At 42.1% G+C, this 18,761-nt stretch overlaps 1 protein-coding gene across 5 annotated transcripts; it reads left to right on the top strand.

The window, feature by feature from the left end:
• The first annotated feature begins 633 nt into the window (after window positions 1–633).
• On the top strand, window positions 634–18,536 carry LOC1280550 (allatotropins). Of its 5 annotated transcripts, none has more exons than XM_320402.4 (4): window positions 634–788; window positions 2,163–2,472; window positions 16,860–17,239; window positions 17,305–18,536. In XM_320402.4, exons 2-4 carry the CDS (start codon window positions 2,467–2,469, stop codon window positions 17,468–17,470), a joined length of 552 nt encoding a protein of 183 aa, XP_320402.4. In that variant the 5' UTR covers window positions 634–788; window positions 2,163–2,466; the 3' UTR covers window positions 17,471–18,536. The 5 variants fall into 5 exon arrangements, with proteins under 5 accessions (XP_320402.4, XP_061514588.1, XP_061514585.1 ...); XM_061658604.1 differs by having other exon boundaries at window positions 2,316–2,472; XM_061658601.1 differs by having other exon boundaries at window positions 634–776.
• The last annotated feature ends 225 nt before the right edge of the window (window positions 18,537–18,761 follow it).

The raw sequence follows: 18,761 nt of genomic DNA on the forward strand, positions 1-18,761 counted from the left end.
CAGGCCATAATTGTGTTACTCTTTGTGTTACTGTAACCGTAAACGCCTAAAAGTATGCAATTATAACGGTTGTCTGTTACGACTTTATGCTGTTGGCAGCCTATTGTTTCAAAAGCAAAAAGGCTTCAATTTATATGAACAAAGTTGTCCTCATATCCAAAAGATTCACTCCTTATCATTCATCATCGAATGAACATTACTCCACGTGCGTCAGATATAACACGAACACTAAGACGTTCTCATTCGGTCAATTGATTGTTTTTTTCATCACTGTGATTAAGGGTTTGTTATGAGTTTTTATCGAAATAACATCATAATTAACACATGAGTAATATTGCCCTGATGAATGTTTAATTCAATTTTAAAATAATTTCTTTATTAATCATCAGCATGCGATGAACCGCCAGCATCCCAGCGCAGGATGAACGCGTTCATCGCTTGCTGTGGTTCGGATGTCGGCTAGCATGCAGAGCGCAACGTGCTTCTACACCCATGCTTGCGCCACACGAGCATTCTACCGGGCGTAACGCAACGTAACGGTGTGGCAGACAGACGCTCGCATACATACTCACACACACGCGCACACATTGCCGCTGGCTTCCGGTGCGAGCTGGCATCGGTGAATAAAAGGAAGTGATCTTCACGAGCCGGCAAGCACTCGTTTGCGACAGGTCTTAGGTTACGGAGCTGGCTCGGGAGCTTTTGAAGTTGTGCGATATTGTTTTTACGGTGTTGGTGCTGTGCAGCTCGGTTCTATCGGATGCTCTGTTCTCGAAGTGAGGAGTCAGGTGCGTGTACTGAAGAGTGTTGAGTGAAAGTGGAGCATCGATGCACATTAACACTTAGAACCCGATTTGCTATGCAAGTTAGAAAGTGAAGTGATATTGAACGCGTTTTGTGGTTGTACAGCGTGTGTAAAGTGTGTAATAAACAGTAATATCAATCAAGAGTTTGCTGGCTTGGCAAATCGTAGGAACAGTGCTAACAAACGCTTCAAAAAACATGAGAAAACTATTTTCATTAGGAAGGTGTTCGTCGACGCCTAAATGTAGGCAAAAAGTTATTTCTAAGTGAAGTGTGCTTGAGTTCATAGAGTACATTTTTCTTTAGACTGTTCTTAGAGCTTGTTTACTTTTTTTTTTTTGTTTTACCCTGTCCTGTGTTTGTGTGTGCTGTATGTGAATTTCCCCCATTTTGTACGAAGAATAGCTTGTCACATGCAAACGAAAAGCCACGCTACGCTGATTCCATTATCATAAGAACCCTTCGCCAAGAGGCGCCCTATGCTCTCGAAACAACACGCTTAAAACACATGTGATATTTTTTTCTTCTGCAATGCAACCTACGACTGACCATTGTTTCATCCACGTGGGTCCAGGGCCACTGAGTGCCTTTCAAATTTAAATACACTCCTCTGCCAGCAGAAATGATCCGCTAGCTTCACATGAAAGGAATTCTTAGCGACAGTTGCCGACACGCTGCTATGCCTTTGCACCGGTGCACTCTTCCACTTCCATGATCACAAACAATTGAAATGTGTAGAAGAAAAGGGATTTTCTTTTTATTGTAACTGTAACACTTAAATGCCAAAGTGATGAGGGGGGAATAAACAACACACTAGCTGCCAAGAGGCTGGGACGCTGCTGTTACTTTCGCGTCAGCGAGAAAGTGAAAGATCGTCGAAGAAAATTTACATACATACAAAGCAGCATTGCCAGCGACGGTGGACGGTGGCAGCCATTTTGATAGTTTCCGGCGCGCAACACGTCACACGTATGGTAATGAAGTGTTTGAATGATGCATCTTTGCAACGGTCGATTCGTAGGCGTACATGATGCGGACGATAAGCAGGATCGTCGAGCAGGAGGAGGCGACCTTAGAAAGAAACAAATGCTTCCGGTTTTTTGTTCTGCACTGCTGCTTTTGTTCACTATTTCGCGAAAGTTGCACACAAGTGGAAGGATGAGAACACTAGCAGCAAGTGTGGCACAATTTATGAAACACACTCACACAACTCATGAATAAAATTCTCATTTAGTTGCTTCCACTATGGCTCAAATTCACTCCCCCTGATGAAGGTGTAAATCACTCATGTGAATCTTTGCACTCACGCCTTTAATTTGTTTCCTTTTTAATCGGCTCCCTTTTTGTGTATCATACAGGCAATAGAGGATAAGGCACATGTAGCAGCTAGAAAATAAATCAAACAACAAAGCGCTTGCTCGTGCAGAGATTCATATAAATCAAAAACAGTGAAAACCATACATTCAACAAACTTTACATTTTCAAAACTTAACAAAAACGTTGACCAACAGTAGCAAAATTTCCAATAAAGCATAACGAACTGCATAACAGAATCAACAGGAACAAAGCACACAGCAAAAAAGTGCATTCCACTTTTACCCAGCGACAACACGCCCAACAGTAACTCCTGGTGCTCATACTTCAACCTCAAACAACACCAAAATGGAGGTAAGTAACGATGCCATCTGCTCGTAACTCAATCTTAGGTGCCCCTATTTGGCCGTCGCTTAATTTATTGGAAGTTTGTGTCAGGGCCACCGTGCAGCGGCTTTGTCCGTTAGATGGTGAAATCTTTCCGAAAAGGCGGACACAGTGTAGGTTCACCTGCTACCGAAGGTAAGGAATCAATTTCGATCATAATCATGATTGAAAGGTGTATGACAAGGGTGTTTGCAGTTGTAGCTATGGAAGCACAGCATTGGGTAGGCTTGACAAAAAATTGCCCCACCAACTAGAAATGCACTGAACGTGAAGGATGATTTGCTGAACGCAACACGCACTAGCACTAGCACTTTGTCCCGCTCGGTGAACGAAATGAAATCGCTACTTAATGATCTACTCAAGTAAAGCACATTGCATACATTTAGGCGTGCTTTGAACTGTTTGATAAGTTTCTGTTAGCACTACGGCCGAAGCCGTTCTTTCTGTAAAACGCCTGAAAGTATGCAATATAGTTCCACAGTTTCCAAGTTTCCTTGTTGTAGTACTGAGATTCTTTGCCGATAAATCTACCAACTGTTAAAGATTTACAAAAACTATTCAAATATTGATGATAATTTGATAATATGATAATTTACCATATTACATACCTTTAGGCGCTGAGCCAGGGCGAGAAGTGGGAAATGTTGTTTTTGCCCCCTTGTCCTAAAATAAGTAAAAGCAAACATCACCAACAGTAAAGCGAAAGAAGTAAATCTCGTTGATTGTTGTTTGAAAATATACAATACCGGGAATTAATGCAGTTAATAAAATTTAAAAATCAAGTAAACGAGGCCACTTTCGTTCAAGAAAACAAATACTACCCTTTTCCCTGCTTCCCGTCTTTCGGCAGACAAAACTTTTAAGCCGCAAGCATAACGGTGATCAAAATAAGATAAACGTCTAGCGTTTGTTTTCCCTTAGCTCCACCTTAATCAAACCCAAATGGAACCATCGTTTGTTTTTCCCTCGCCAAGCAGAAGTTTCCCAAGGGAATACTATACTACTGCAACGCTCGTGCCAGCGGAAATAAACAAACTTTTCTCTGGATGCGTTTAAATTCGCGGGTTCGTTTTTTTTTTCGTCGTCCTACGTTTCATTGCTCTTTTCTCATTGTAAGTGCACAAACGTGCTAGCATGCAACAGTTTATTGTGATAAATCTTTGTACACGAATCACGAGAGTGACTGTGGCTGAGGAACGGTTTCATCTACCATTGCAATTACGGTCACACGGCAAACATTTTTCCAGTGGCAAACAGAATGAGAAATGGCAAGCGACAAGAGACAAGAGCCATTATGCAGCAGAAACAAATGAGCATTGTACAGCTCATAAGCAAACCGTTTGTACCGTCATGAGTATAGTGCGTTCCAATGGCATAGAATAGAGCAATAATCGTGCCAGATTGTGAGGTATAGAAATGTTGTTTTTTCCATTCCAGTTAATTCCAAAGAATGAATCAATTCTGTTGACAAAACACTCTGACGCCGGGATTCATTATGAGTGAAAGGAAGGGAAAAGCTCGGACTTGTTTGTACATAAAACCTCCCGAGGGTAATCAAGATGCTTTGTTTATTCAGTAACACACACACTTCCACACAACAATAACATGGGATCGCAGCTATTTAGCCTTATTTTGCTATAGCACTCTACTCAATGATATCATACTTTAGCATCTAAAAACATATTCGTAACACAATCATTTAGGCTACCAAGCCATTTGAAATGAGCATGAAAGTACGCCTAAAGTTATGCAATTTGCATGAAACTATTACCATAACAGCAATCCAAGGCCATAACATTACTTTTACTTTCAACAACAAAATCTAATTGGAAAGGATAAGTTAAAGAGCCACAGTTTGTTTTTCGGTTAGGCTCACACACAAAACAACAACAAAAAGTGATTCTTCTGGGAAACAATAAAACGGATGATTATGAAACCCATTTTTTTGTTTATCTTATTCTTCAGATTCTAGCCAACCCAAAGCAGTCACTCTCTGTGTTTTAAATTCTACGAGGCCCGCATTAGACCCGAGGGCAACAGGTTGCTCATCTCCGGTCTACATTGTTGAGCAGAGTACTCGAGAGCACTGCCAATTCTGTACAGAAACGCCTGCATGTAGGCAATGAGGTAAAAAGGCGCGTCGGTTGACCTTTCGCGATGGAAGAAGCCCTCAAAAAGGCTAACTATTTCGATATTTGATACAAAAATGGGGAAAAGAATTTAAAGCCATTTATAAAACTGTATTGAAATTCCAATAAGTAGTAGTAGTTTGAATTTAAATACTCAAAGTGATTGTTTGGTATTTAATGGTATGTAAGCCATCGCAACGAATCCATTTTCTACTCTGCCTTTGCTTTTTGTTCAAAATGTTCACTTGCTCTTTTTACAATCGTATGTCCTCACTACTTCCCTTGACAAGATACAACACAAAAAGGTAAACCACCTCATTTGTATGTCCCTTGCGTAAAATGGGTCACCTAAAAAATACCAAAGAAAAACATCACTCCCCAATGTAAGAGAAACGAAAGGTAACAATGCTACCAGCAGTGTGCCGACCTGTCAGAACAATCGCATTAACCTGATCCTTGCGAGCCATTCAATCTGCCTCACGATCTGCAACCATTTGCCTATGGGAAACTTACGCCTATTTTGTAATCGTAGGCGGCAAGAAAACCTTGCTGTGAGGCTGTGTTCGTAATTCTACAATTTTACTAAATGCTGCCCACCTGTGCCTACTTTCCGGTGCTTCCCGCCCTAAACGAATCTTGCTCTGAACAGACAAACCGAATGCGAAAGAGGAACAAAACGTTGTGCTCGTTTTGCTTTTCGTTCCGAGCTCAGCACAAGGGACAGGAATGTAGAACGCCTGAATGAAAAGATTTATTGAGTGTTTCTACGAGCGCACGAAAGCCACTCAGCCCGATGACTCTTGCACCTTCAGGATGTTTAACTTTGTTCTATTTTTTGTGCTGATGATAAACTGTCCCTTTCATGCCGGCGGCATGGGACAGTGCTTGGGTTCCGTCAGCCTGTGCGTAGGTCTACGGAGTTATGGGTCAGGGGGCAGAGTAGACAACAACCATTAGCACAAATTTAGGTAGTGTTTTAAATTAATTAATCAACCAGCTCGAAGGGGCGTCCCGCAGAAGATGCCAGAACATTTTCCGTCATCCACTCGTAACTCATCTGCATGCGAGTGGCGTACATTACATCCACACATTTCATCCACAACTGTTTCACAAATTGCACAGCTAACGATCAAATTTCGAACAAGTTAACAAGGATGTGGTTGTTTCCTGGCGAAGACTATACCCACAACGTTCTGTGTGGTAAATTGATCGGATATAGATTGGCGTGCTAAAATTACTTGCATACATCACACACACATTGAGAAGGTCGTTCGTACATTAAATTAGATTATCGCAGAATTTGCGGTCCGCGGTTGGTTCTTGGTCCTTAAATAACACGGTACCGACGGCCATTTATTTGCACTTAATTTACCCTCAAAAGCCGTGGCTTTTTAGGGCGGGTGATTGGACGCATCGTCGACCGCTGACGGAGCAGCGATGACCTTTCCAGTGGCCCGTTGAAGGGTTCGGACTGTAAGGTCGTCTCCCACTTGTTGGGCAATCTGCAAAGCTGATGAGCAGTGTTTTATTCATCCCAACATTTCTCAACGTTTGCATAATTAGAATCGGTTCGAAATTGCATACCTTCCTGTGGTTCACAGCACAGCGATTAATGAACGTGAAAAAGCAACCGTGTTAATTATTGAAGCATGATGATTCGATAAAGTATTTATTGACTGAAATTAAGGTACAAAAACGATTATTTTTTGCATCTAAACGTCTTTATTAGCACATAAAGCATACATTTAGGCGCAAGAACCTAAATATGCTGTTTGTTATGCAATTTTGTCTATTGCTACTAGTGTAACTGTGTTTTATCTATTTCTATCCGGTCAAATCATCATATCCCCCGAAGACGTTGCTTCAATTTCATAGAACAGCTCAATTTTCAATAATTTCACCTACACACAGAAACCTAAACGGAACAATACAGAAATGGTGAAATCTTCCCACTGGGTGCGATCAACCTACCAACTACCCTTGTTAAACGCACTGCCATGCAAAGATCACACACACAGTACAAACGAAGGCTGTCACACACTCACTATCACTTTCTACGAGCGCTGAGTAGCCTGTCATCACTTAACCTTCCCATTCAGTGTCACGGATGATGGGTGAAGCCCTACCTGTTGCTATTGCTTACGAGGCCAAAAAATGATACATGACATCATCCGCGTTGCGTTCGGTAACACGGAAGGCGTTACCGTTTGGTGAATGGTTCGATTAGCTCCCCAGGATAGAAGAGCTGTACTGGTTAAAGTGCAACCAATGCCAAATAATTGAGGGGAAAGTGAAGGGTAAAGATATGAATGAATAATATGAAGGAATACCTTCTTTTTTATGGATAACGTCCCACAGTATGGCCCTAAAAATAGGATTGCTTATTTGCAGAGCGAACAAAAGTAAGGCAATACTAATGTTACGATACAATGTTACAATACCGGTCAAAGAAGCCTACAAGCAATACTGCCACCCACCAGTACAGTAGAACACGCAAAACAGTTGACGTTGATTTTGTATTTCGGAAAATGTTGGGAGTTGGATAATTTGTCCGAATTGAAAGGGATTTAGTTGGTTATAAACCTCGTCAGTTTTAGGTGGCTGACAAAATGGAAAACTTTGCTATTTGACTATTTTGGTACCATGATATTCAACAAATGTAGTAATTGAAATTAAATTTTACATGATAACATTCAGTTCTACTAACTAATTCAAGCGAAAGATTAGAGTTGTAAAAAACAGCATACATTTAGGCGCATTTAGGCTCTATTGCACTTAAGGTAATATGGAGCTTTGGGTAAATATTGCATCAACATTTGCCCTAAACGTAAATGAAATTTGTTAAATCCCTCTTTCAAGCTCACCTCCAATGCATTGCAAGCTCAAACCATTCGTTAAACCAATCAAGTCAGTCCTCTGGCGTTCGTTGTTTGTTGCCGCAAAATAACATAGAACGCTTACTGCAAATGTGAAGTGGAGAAACACTTCACTTACCGCTTTACGAAAATAAAAATTTCCACCAAAACCCACACGAAAGTAAAAGTTGGTAAAAAAATTTAATTCACCACAAACACCAAACAAGGGTAGCGACGATCGATCAAAACGGTTACGATGTCGGTTCTCGCCGGAAAGAAGGCGTTGATACAAATGTTAAGAAAATATTGTGCAAACCACTCGTACGAGGTGAAGTGGTTTTTGTCACCGTATCGTAGAGAAAGCCAGCTTGCAGCAGTGAGGTGAAAATAGAAAAGAGTGATAAAATTTACACAGCCCAAGGCATTTTTGGATGGATAATAAAAATAAACACAAGGTCAATACGATGGCAGTAAAAATATTGAGCAACACGGAATGATTACTTTTTGGGCTATTTTATATTAACACATACGCATACAACGATGGATGAGCTAAGAATGAACAAAGAAGCGAAGAGCAACGGTACACTGCACCGTGGAAAAGAAGCATCGGTTTTTGTATTTATAAGAAGCCGCTGAAAAGCCTTCCAGTGATGTTGGGCAGAATGAAAGTAATCTATTCATACACAATTCTCACGATGCGCTTCTTTTATTACTGCCAAGTTACAGGGTTTCCCACGATTTATTGGTCAGTTTCCATGATTTTTTGGTGCGTTCCCACGATTTTCTGAGCGTATCCCATAGATTTTTGGTTCGTTCCCATAATTTATTGGTATTTTCCGATTGGATATCAATACAATTGGACCAAAAAATTCTAGGAAACGACCAAAAAATCGTGAGAGCGCACCAAAAAAATATGGGAACCCACCAAAAATTGATGGGAACCAACCAATAAATCATGGGAAACCCTGTATTTCCATACAATTACTTTTCAAGATCATCGGCTATTGTTGCGCTCAAATGGGCGGGCAAAAATGAACAACAATGCTTTTGCCAGAACCTGCATTTTTATAGATAAAAGAAAATGACTGAAAAGAATTATTTTTACTTAGACAATAATAACACAGTTTATGTTTAATTCTCAATAAACTCAACGATACCAATTCCATGCCTCCAAATACACTATCAGCGGGAAATTAAGTTTTTACTTAAAATGTTTCTGCACTCATAAATCTTGTGATGCAAATCAATATATCCCATAAGCTTGAAACATTTCTTCCTGTGAGTTTCTGTGTGTGATAATTAAACAGATTTATCATGCAGACTGCTTGCCCTGCACATATGGCGCCTAAATGTATGCACAGCACCATCTTCCCACACACACAGAGCATTTGGTATTAAGCCTAGCCATCGACGATTTAAAAGCTTGTTTGATTGCTCTTCGTAGAAACCATAGTAACGCATTTTAGCTGGAATCTAATAACTCTGCTAACATGGCTCGTCAACACGAAACGGGTATCATATTCCCTTTCAACCGCTCTCGGAATCGTTATCACTTATCATAACAATAATCTTGCACCTGTGATTACTATTTCAAGATGCTCAACAGGGATCATGTTTTCACCACCGTTTAATTACACTCTATTACTCCCTCCACATCCTCGCGCCTTAGCTCGTAGTTCTTCCTTGGTCGTGTTTGTTTAATCATTGGACTTATGAACTTAACACACGAGCTTCTTCGGCACGAGGCAAACAAGGTCAATCCTTCGGTACCTATGGTGTCTGCACCAAACGGCCATAAATCATCGTTAGCATAGGGTTGTCTACTTCCCAGACTCCCCCTGAATGCGAACCATCGTGTCCAAATAGTGAACTAATGTTAGCCAACCATTCAGCTCTTCTATCTTGACCGTTAGTTCTCTGTGCGCTGGCTTCATTTCAATTGAGCCACAGTCAGAAAAAAGTGGGTGAGAGTCAGTGTGTAGGAGAGCAACACGAAATCTACGACCAAAAGTATAACCACCGGTGTGCATCGTGTGCACGTACCACCGTATGAACTCAATCCATTTAGTCGCACTTGGAACGCTTTCGAAATAATAAAAGTGATTATAAAACGGTGAGGAGTGCTCTTTTCCCATGCGGATCCTCAAGTATCATGTACTTTGGGGGAAAACTCGTGTGCTGTTGTTTTTTTTTGTAGAATTTGTTTTTTTTGTCGAAGCAAAAGCTAGTAGAATTGTATTCGAGATCTATGATTGTTCCAATCCAATCTACAAGAGAAAGAGGGTCCTTGATTTTGCTGGAAGTGATAAAACGATGTGAAGAAAATTTCGGGTTTCAAGTTTTTGCAACCTTCACCTAACATTTTCCACTTTTTTCATTCCTCTAGAAACATTCTACAGATTAAATCTTAATCTCTAATCGATCGTTTGGCATTAGACGTACAGATAACGAGACATTACACAGCCGAAGCATAATGCTCACACATTTGCCACTCAGCAATATTTTGATTGCTACAGGAAGGAACAATACACAACAAGGAATTTGTAAAATCAGCACCAAAAGCCCAGAGAAAGAGAAAGAGAGAAAGAAAGAGAGAGAGAGAAAGAGAGAGAGAGAGAGAGAGAAATAGAGAGAGATGCCAGTTTAAATTCAGCACGACTGTTCGATAAGTGAGGGTATAGTAAAGGAATGTCTAACAGTCACCAATCAATCAATCACTCTATGAATAGACTCGAGTGAAAGAAAGGACTACAAATGATAATACCGTATCTTAGTGTATATAGCTCACTGCGTGCAAGAAATTTCATATCGTCTGCTGATTAAACAGTTTTCTCCCCGCTGAAAGTCATCCGTGATTGGAGAATTAAAATGTGCGTGCAATTAAACGCTTTCATGGCTACAAAACAGTGCTTTGTCTGTTGTTCCCTTCACTAGGAGGTTGTAAAGACACAAAACAAAGCTAATCTTGCATCTCGAGAATGGTAAATGACTCAGGCACATTTCTCATCTCCGTTCTTAAAAGCTAACACCGACTAGACAGCATCGTTTTAATATACGCCTACAGTATACTTTCCTTCGCAAGAAATCACCGTCGGCCCACACTGCCCCGACAAACCATGTCCCATCCTGCAGCGCAAACAGTACGGCTCGTGCTTCACTTCACTCTCATATCAACGACTATCATCAAATACCTGTGGCTTGTTGGCTCAACTTGACCGGACCGGACCTTGTCCATCGCATATCATGTCGTCCGGTCAGACAGCACGCGCTCGCATGTCAAGCAGGAAGCAAGTGGCTACATCGTACGTCGAGATGTTGCACAAGAGTTTGCTCAACAGTTGACTGTCCACCCCGGTCCCGGGGTGATGCCTGCAGCCCTGGCCAAGCAACGGTGCGTTTTTGTGGAACAAGGTTTGAGGGGTGGTTTGGGGAAAAGTTGCTAGTTTTCTTCCTTCCGGTCGTAGTATCTTTGCACGGACGTTCGAGCATAAGCGGTTGGGATAATTGAAGAAAACGATTTAAATGCTGGACCGGTACGGGATGATGGCTGGTAACTCGAACTGAACAAATATTTTTAAATCAGTAGTACTTTCTCACACATTGATTTTTCCATTCGCATCAACATTGGCATAAAGTCGATAGAGATGACGTTGTGGAAAATGATAATACGACAGCACAATTACATGCTGACAGGCAGTATCAAGTTCAGTCTTATTTGATGATTATTATTGATACACTATCAGCATTTCATTTCGTTCTTAGAAACTTCACTACCATTTCATCACAGTTCATATTTACTCTTAGATTGCCTTCACACTACAATAATTCTTCATCACCATGGAAACACGTGATGGTACTAATGGAGACGCATGGTATGACTTAAAGGAGACGCCCAGTAGGTTGTAAAAAAATAGGTTCTATTCTTTATTCTTTGGAAAACAAGCCATGTTTCAACAGCAAACATAATTCATGTATTTACGCTTTAACACTGTGCAAACGTTCTTGAGCTGAATTTTCACGTTCCAGTGAAATTTTAAACACAGATTTTTCGCTAGCAGAACCTTCTACGTACTCAAGATATAACATACAGCTGCTGCTGCTCCTGCTGCCGGCGGTGGAAGCTTTCTTTTTCTCAAGAGTATGCCTCGATCTATGTTCTCCTCGACCGGTATCTGGCGGTCGAGCCAACCCAAGAGCTTTGGGTCGCTTACTGTACTTGTCCTCATTACCCTTCGCCAGCTGTTCCGGTTCCCTTCGTATGCAAGGGGCTTATTACAACAATTAGCAGGCACTTGGGGCGCTCCTTCTTCTTTTCCGCTTTAGTGGCGTCTTTCCCTCGAAGTGGAGGTTCGCTTTGGAACGCTGAAAAACGTACGTCAACGAACACGTCAAGCTCATGTTGCTATTCACAGTCGAGCGACCGTGGTGGTACCGCAGATGACCGCAGTTATAAGTAATGTGACTGCCATTATGCGTTTGCCAGCCACGCAATTCCCACCGGGACTTGTGCTGGTGGGAGAATGGGGCAAGGAAAGGTTTCGAGAAACGATGAAGATTGTTTCTTCTGTGACGTGTTACAGCCACCAAATGAAATGATAAAGAACTCTCACGGTCAGGGTCTAATGGAGTGTTCTAGCTTCTTTTTGTTTTTAAATAAGAAGATTGTGTTGTTATTACATCAAGGTTCAAACAGCAAACAGCAGACGAACAGTCCAAAGCTAACCATGCTTGCGTAGACATCTTGTACAGAAAGTCGCATACTCTGCGCCTAACAGTATGCAATTATCCATGACAAAGCATCCCTGTTGGGCTTAACATTTTGCCAGCTGCTTTCATATTCCCCTGGCGGCTTTGGGACACGCGAACCTTTTGCCGAAACTAACTTTTGGCATACGATTACTAATGACCCACGTCATGTAACGTAAATATGGCACTGCTAGGGTAACTGGGGGAGGGATTCTACCCAAAAGCGTGCCACAAAGATTGATTGATTTTCCCACAACAGCTGGTTGGAGCGGTGCTTGCTTTAAGAGCATGGAACACCGATGAAGATATAAACGAAGAAGTCGATCCAGTCTATCCCTGAACGCACTGTGTTTGTTTACGAAGTAAGTTCGAAAGGAAAAACAGTACCGCACCTTAAGAACTGTATCGGATGTGTCTCGGTTGTCTCGGCTGTTGCGGTGGGAAGAAAAGTTTTGCTGCTTCTCCGAAGGTTCCGGTACCACGCAAAGTTTCCTTTTGATCCATCGATAATGGAGTGCTTAACAACACCAATCAACACCATCCAGCCACGGGGGAAGCAGCTACGTCGATAGATTATCATTTATTGAACCTATGGGTCAGAAAGAAACAGAGCCAGTGTGAAAAACTGCCTGTGTGACGAAAGAAATCTTTCCAACTTTTCTACCCATTCACCCTACACATCCGCACGTGCACACACACACACGCATGCATGATGGCAAGCAAACGCTGCTAGCAAACATACCTTTAATGTTGACTTTACTTAAGGGATCAGTCCGCTACAACGTTGCCGAGCTCCATAACAAAACCGATTGTGTCCAATCCAAGGGTGATCCGTACGCACCCAATCTCTGATCCCGTACCAATGTTGAGGCGCTAATGTTGACACAACAAATTATGGATTTCCACCGCTGCGGTCGATGCAATCAATCGGAAAAACAAATGTTTATCCACCATTAGAGGGGCAGCACCGCGGGGCTGTGAGTCGGGCAGGCTACTTTTCGTTCGCTCGAGAAGGGTCAAAAAGCCCCGTTAAAGGATGTGACTCTTTCTTTGTCAGCACGGCCATACGGCTGTTCGGCACTACGCAGATGATGATATCCGCACGGTGCAAGTGGGCATGAAATTGCATTTTCGCGTTAAATTTTACGAGACAATGGGCGCACCGGAGCAGGAAGCACTTCAAACGCTGGGTAGAAAGCACGTTACCGTGCTTTGTGGTTCTCGCACGGTTTCTGGCTTGCTTCCAGTGAAGACCATTGAAAAGATGTATGCTTTGAGGCTCTCTGAGCTTTTACTTGCTTGAGAACGAATAAATTTTCCCCCGAATCCCGGGCTCCCTGGTGACAAACGTCTCCTTTCTTGAAGATGCTTTTTGTCCACGAAAAAGGGTCACCAATGGCACCGAATTTCGTGGGAACCATCCACATACACACTGTCATCATTTTTCCATCTTACTTTTGGAAGAAATAAACGATAATTTATTACCCTTGGAACATCTGTTGCACTGCACAACCCTTTTACCGTGTGGTGCTTTCAAGGGTGCAGCATTTTATTATACTAGCGTCTTGCAAACGAACTTAAAAACCTCAGTATGAAAAAACAAAAAGCCGAAAGTGTTATAACTCTTTGACATTTTGGTAAAACTTCTAATGCAACACGTCAATCCCACAAAGCAAACAAGAAGTTAACGGGATATTGAAGTTGTGTCACAACAATGCAAAAACAATTAATCGGTTTCTGCGGAGTTCGGCTCCAGAATTCTTCGGCTACTGCTGAAAAAGTTACAATGTGTGAAGTTTTATCGATTAGTGAATTGAATAGGTATGAATCTTTGTTGTACATTCAGACTTATTTACAATTGTTTAAGGACTCAATCCTTCATTATACTAGATTGTTCATCAATTATTCATTAAAATATCATGTGACTTAATATTTGCTTCGATATTTCATTTCATCCAAGTATTTCTTGAAAAGTTTCTTTCTATAAACGCCTAAAAGTATGCAACTTGTGATGCAAAATTACCTGAACGCGATCAAAACCGTCGACTTTCCGTTTTTGAACAACTTTTTCCCCAATACATCTACTTTATCAAAATGTAACGTTTTCGGTGCAAATTTGGCCCAACTTTCTCCCAGTGCAGTGCAGCAAAAACGGTGCATGTCAAATGCATACCCGCAACATAAACTGACCACATCCTACCACGTGTTTGCCGGCGAAACCTCAATCAAACTCATCACTTTTCAAGTTTTGCGCAACGTAATTACGATGTAAGCGCTACATTGTGCAACCGGTGCCGATAAAACGATTAACCTACTCCTGCTGGAACCTGCAGAAGACTGCAGAGTAGACTCGCCTGACCACATACACACACCCACACTGCTCGTGCCTGAAGAACACCAAAGTCATGTTCAGAGCTGTTTCTACAACCTATGGTCAGCACAAAATTACCACCAAACGTACGCTGGGCTTCATGAAAGGAGGACTTATTTAACGGGCCGCCCCACCGGTCGCTTTTTCTAATAAGTTTTTACCCTGCAGTTTGCCTCGTTGTTTATCATCTCCCCGAATGCAATGATGTTGCCTTGTCAGTGTTCTGCACACGGCCCAAACTATCAATACCTATCTACAATGCTGTTGGCAGCGACCGAAAGCTTCCAGTCCAAGCTTCGCTTCAAACGATACCGTCAGCAACTGTCAGTCCATTCGGTGAAAGTACGAACACAAACTTTCTCTTCTGGTCGCTCGATTTGGTACGGAGCGCAAATCAATTACAGCAAACCAAAACTGGAGAAAAACTTTGCACCGCGCCCACTCCTGTCCACCGTAAATGAGGCCGAAGAAAGCGGAAAACGTTGATCAAATTGAGTGCGACCGAGTCTATTTTCAACCCCGGTGGCCGGATATGTGTGAACGGCATTTCGCGTCGCACTTTGCTCGTCAGTTATAGTCACGTAGTAATGATTAGCAGCGGTACGTGTAGGTTCCGGCAGACTCAAAACAGCACACGATGGAGGATGAACATATTGGTTGTGTAGCATCTTTTCCCCGCCTTCGACCTGATTCTGAAGCATGAGCCTTTTTACAACGCAATCGATGACGCAAAACGGGCTGCCGGGATTGCGGTTCTCGAATGTCGACACACGGTGTAAGTGATATTTTATGAATGTTCCTCGCAATCGACACATGGTTTATTCCGGAGCAACTTAAAGGTAGTTTGTCGGAAAAGCGATATCATTTTCGTAAGAATGTAGGGTATAACGGGCTTAAAACAATGATAGGCGTATTCTCTAGCCCGTAAAGTATAGGCCGTGGGTGCGCCTAAAGGTATGCACACTATGTATCTATACATTACATACCTTTAGGCGAAAATTTACCTCACTCATCTCATTTCAGTGAACAAAAACACATTTCATGAGTGGTTTAAGAGTTTAATATATTTTATAATTGTGTTATAATGTAAATCGAACTGCAAACTTATTTCTCTACGTTCAAAAATGACACAAAAATGAATCGTTTGGAATAGTTCCTTTGGAGTAAGTTCTATTTATACACACTATCATAAGGTACTATTCACCGTATTGCGCATTGGTAATGTGAGATGGTTTAATCCCTGCATTCAGCGAATGCAGCTTCAACTTCAGAATGCGAACATCATTCAATATCCTAAACGAATCCATTCAGATATAATATTGAGTGCCTATTCATAGGTGCTTGTAGCACAGGCAATTGCAGAATGTACAAGATTTACATTAAAACTATTATAATATATACTAAAACCATTATTTGCTAAATGCTCAAAATTTTATACAGCTGTAGTACTTTTCAATTATAATAAAGGAAAATGTCACATTTTTCCAACAATTCAATTAAACGAAACCAAACCAATCAACACTCGAAACCAGCAACAGGTCTTAAATTGAATAACAAAAACAAATCCTTTAAACGGCTGCAAAGCACTGCGCTGGCGACAATGACTGGGTAATCGAAAATTGATGGCTTCGGGCAAACGCTGCCACACGCGCGGTTTTCCCAAGTACCGTCCCCCGACCAACCTTGCTACAGCGCTACCCTTAGCAAGACGCCTCTGAACGGCAGCGGTGAGCCGTGGCAATAAATATTTATTGATAAATTAAATTTATTGCTCCATCACCGTGTCATGGCACGGGTGACAAGACGCAAGATTATGACAAATACGAACATCCCAGTACTAAGGGATGTTGGCAGTTAGCTTTTTGTTGTTCCTTCCGCAAAAGACTATCAAGCAGCGTCGATCAAGACACCTCGATCCATCGACCACTTACGCACATACTTACGGACGCATGTGAGAGGCAATCAGTACAGATTGATTGTTTGTAATGGCATCTTGCGATGGAGCGGGAACAGACAACGGGATGACAGCTTCCGTGGGGCGATTTGTAACTTTTTTTGGAAATTTTCAATCAACGGTGTACTGTACTGATGCTGTGAATTTAATTATTGTAGAGGTTGCATTACATGTTCCACCAAGCTCCTGTGGTTAGCGGTACCTTTTTTCTTTATCACAATGTTCACAACCAATCAAGAAAGTGTTTATAAACCAACATCTTATTGATTCTTTCATATTTTTTTTCTCTCGCTCGACAGATCATGAAAATATCCATCTACAAGCTGCTGCTGTTCGTCATCCTCTCAACGGTGATGCTATGCTGTCACACGTCCGAAGCTGGACCGGCCCGCCAGCTGGCCAGCCTGGCCGCGAGAGCCTCCAAGATCCCGCGCTCGATACGGGCGCCCTTCCGCAACTCGGAAATGATGACGGCACGAGGCTTCGGCAAGCGCCGGGCTCCGATTGGCGTCAGTTTCGGCAGTGGCCGGCCAGCACACCACAGCCTGGCAGCGGGCGACGCTGAGTCAGCACCATGGGCCGAGGAAAAGCACGACATCAGCAAGCTGATGGAGGATCTGGCGAGCGTCGATCAGAACGATCCCCAGCAGCAACTGATCGGAGGAGATCAGGAGAACAGGTAAGAGCTCAAAGTGAGAGTAACATTATCAAGAAGCGGATTTTTACCATTTCTCTCTTCGCCAGCTTCCCGCTGGAGTGGTTTGCGAACGAAATGTCCACCAATCCGACACTGGCCAAATCGATTCTGCAACGTTTCGTCGACACCAATCGCGACGGGCTGCTGGAAACGGGCGAGCTGATGCCGGGCGCGGGAGCGAACGGTAACGAGCTTGGGTCTGAGCTGTTCTAAGAAACGTCTCTCCTCTTCAAAAGCTCACCCAAAGCAAAGTCATTAAAGGATGGCGTCGTCTGGTACTGGCTTAAACGTGTTTAGACTGGAGTCTGGAGGGCATGGACAAAAGGGCACACCAGCAGGACACTTTCTCTGGACGCTACACAGTTATCTACATCTTTCCGCCATTCAACCATCGATTCCTGCACAAGCAACCCGTTTCTTTCAAATCCAAATGAGGCTGGCATTACTCGTATTTCCCCCTGATCTACAACTATATAAACTTTCATTTGATTTATTGCAAACAAAAAGACTCCAAGAGCATATGAACTATTTACGAAATCTTTGAAAAAGAAAAAGATCAAAATCAAATGATCCTTCTCATCTCCTTCTCTCTCTCTCTCTCTCTCTTACACCCCTAGAGGTAAAGCAACAGAGCGGCACTACAATGCACGACAACACGCCAAAGCGCCGGAAAGCGCCACCAATAATGGCTGGGTATTGGGTGTTGCGCTTTCCGGCGTTTTCCCCGCAGTTGTCTTGTTTGATTCTTTCGTTTGTACAAACCGTTTGTCACAATCTCCGTTGTTTGCGCGTTTTTGTTAGCTGAAATACACACTGGCTGGTGGTGTGGTGTGGTGTGTAATACATTTGCCTATGTTTTGTAGCATACACTAGTCGGTAAGAAGAAGCCAACCAAGGCGACATTACTTTAGCGCACAAATAAGAAAGGAAAAGGAAGTAAGAATTCTAATTGAAAGAGAGAGAAAATACACAAACACAAACCAAATCTTACGCACCCGTTTAGTGTGAATATGTGTAAAGTGGGGAAGTGGTAAAAAAGGGGGAGGGAAAGTTCATTTAATAACAACCAAGCTGAGAATGTTGTAGTATGAAGGATTGAAGGAGAAGACAGAAGTGTAGTGAAATGTTAAAATAAAACAACATTGCAAACACAAAACATAAAAAATAGCAACAAAATTGAGCAACAAACACCGGCAAAACAGACACACACACACACCAAACAAAACACAGTTGTAAAATAACGAGCGAGAAATATATTGGGTTTGAAACAGCAACAAGAGCAACATCGTTGATTTACTTTTACTGTATGGTTTCTTGCGCAATTGAGAATGATTTAATAAAGCTTGACTGTTGTAATTTAAAACATTTTCTAAAAAGGGGAATACAAATATATGCTTCTGAGCCAAAGTGCCAAGGTGTAAGCCACGGTAAGGTGCTTCATTAGCCACTTCATTAAGAAAGTTTTGCCCGAGCTGCACGCAATTCAATGTTGAAAGGTAAAGCT

Source organism: Anopheles gambiae, chromosome 3 (assembly GCF_943734735.2).
Source record: "Anopheles gambiae chromosome 3, idAnoGambNW_F1_1, whole genome shotgun sequence".
Lineage (NCBI taxonomy): Eukaryota > Metazoa > Arthropoda > Insecta > Diptera > Culicidae > Anopheles > Anopheles gambiae.

What these genes read in the sequence shown, in the direction of transcription:
- LOC1280550 (XM_320402.4), top strand. An exon ending in GGAGGAGATCAGGAGAACAG is followed by an intron (nt 17,240 to 17,304) that starts GTAAGAGCTCAA and finishes TCTCTTCGCCAG; the next exon opens with CTTCCCGCTGGAGTGGTTTG.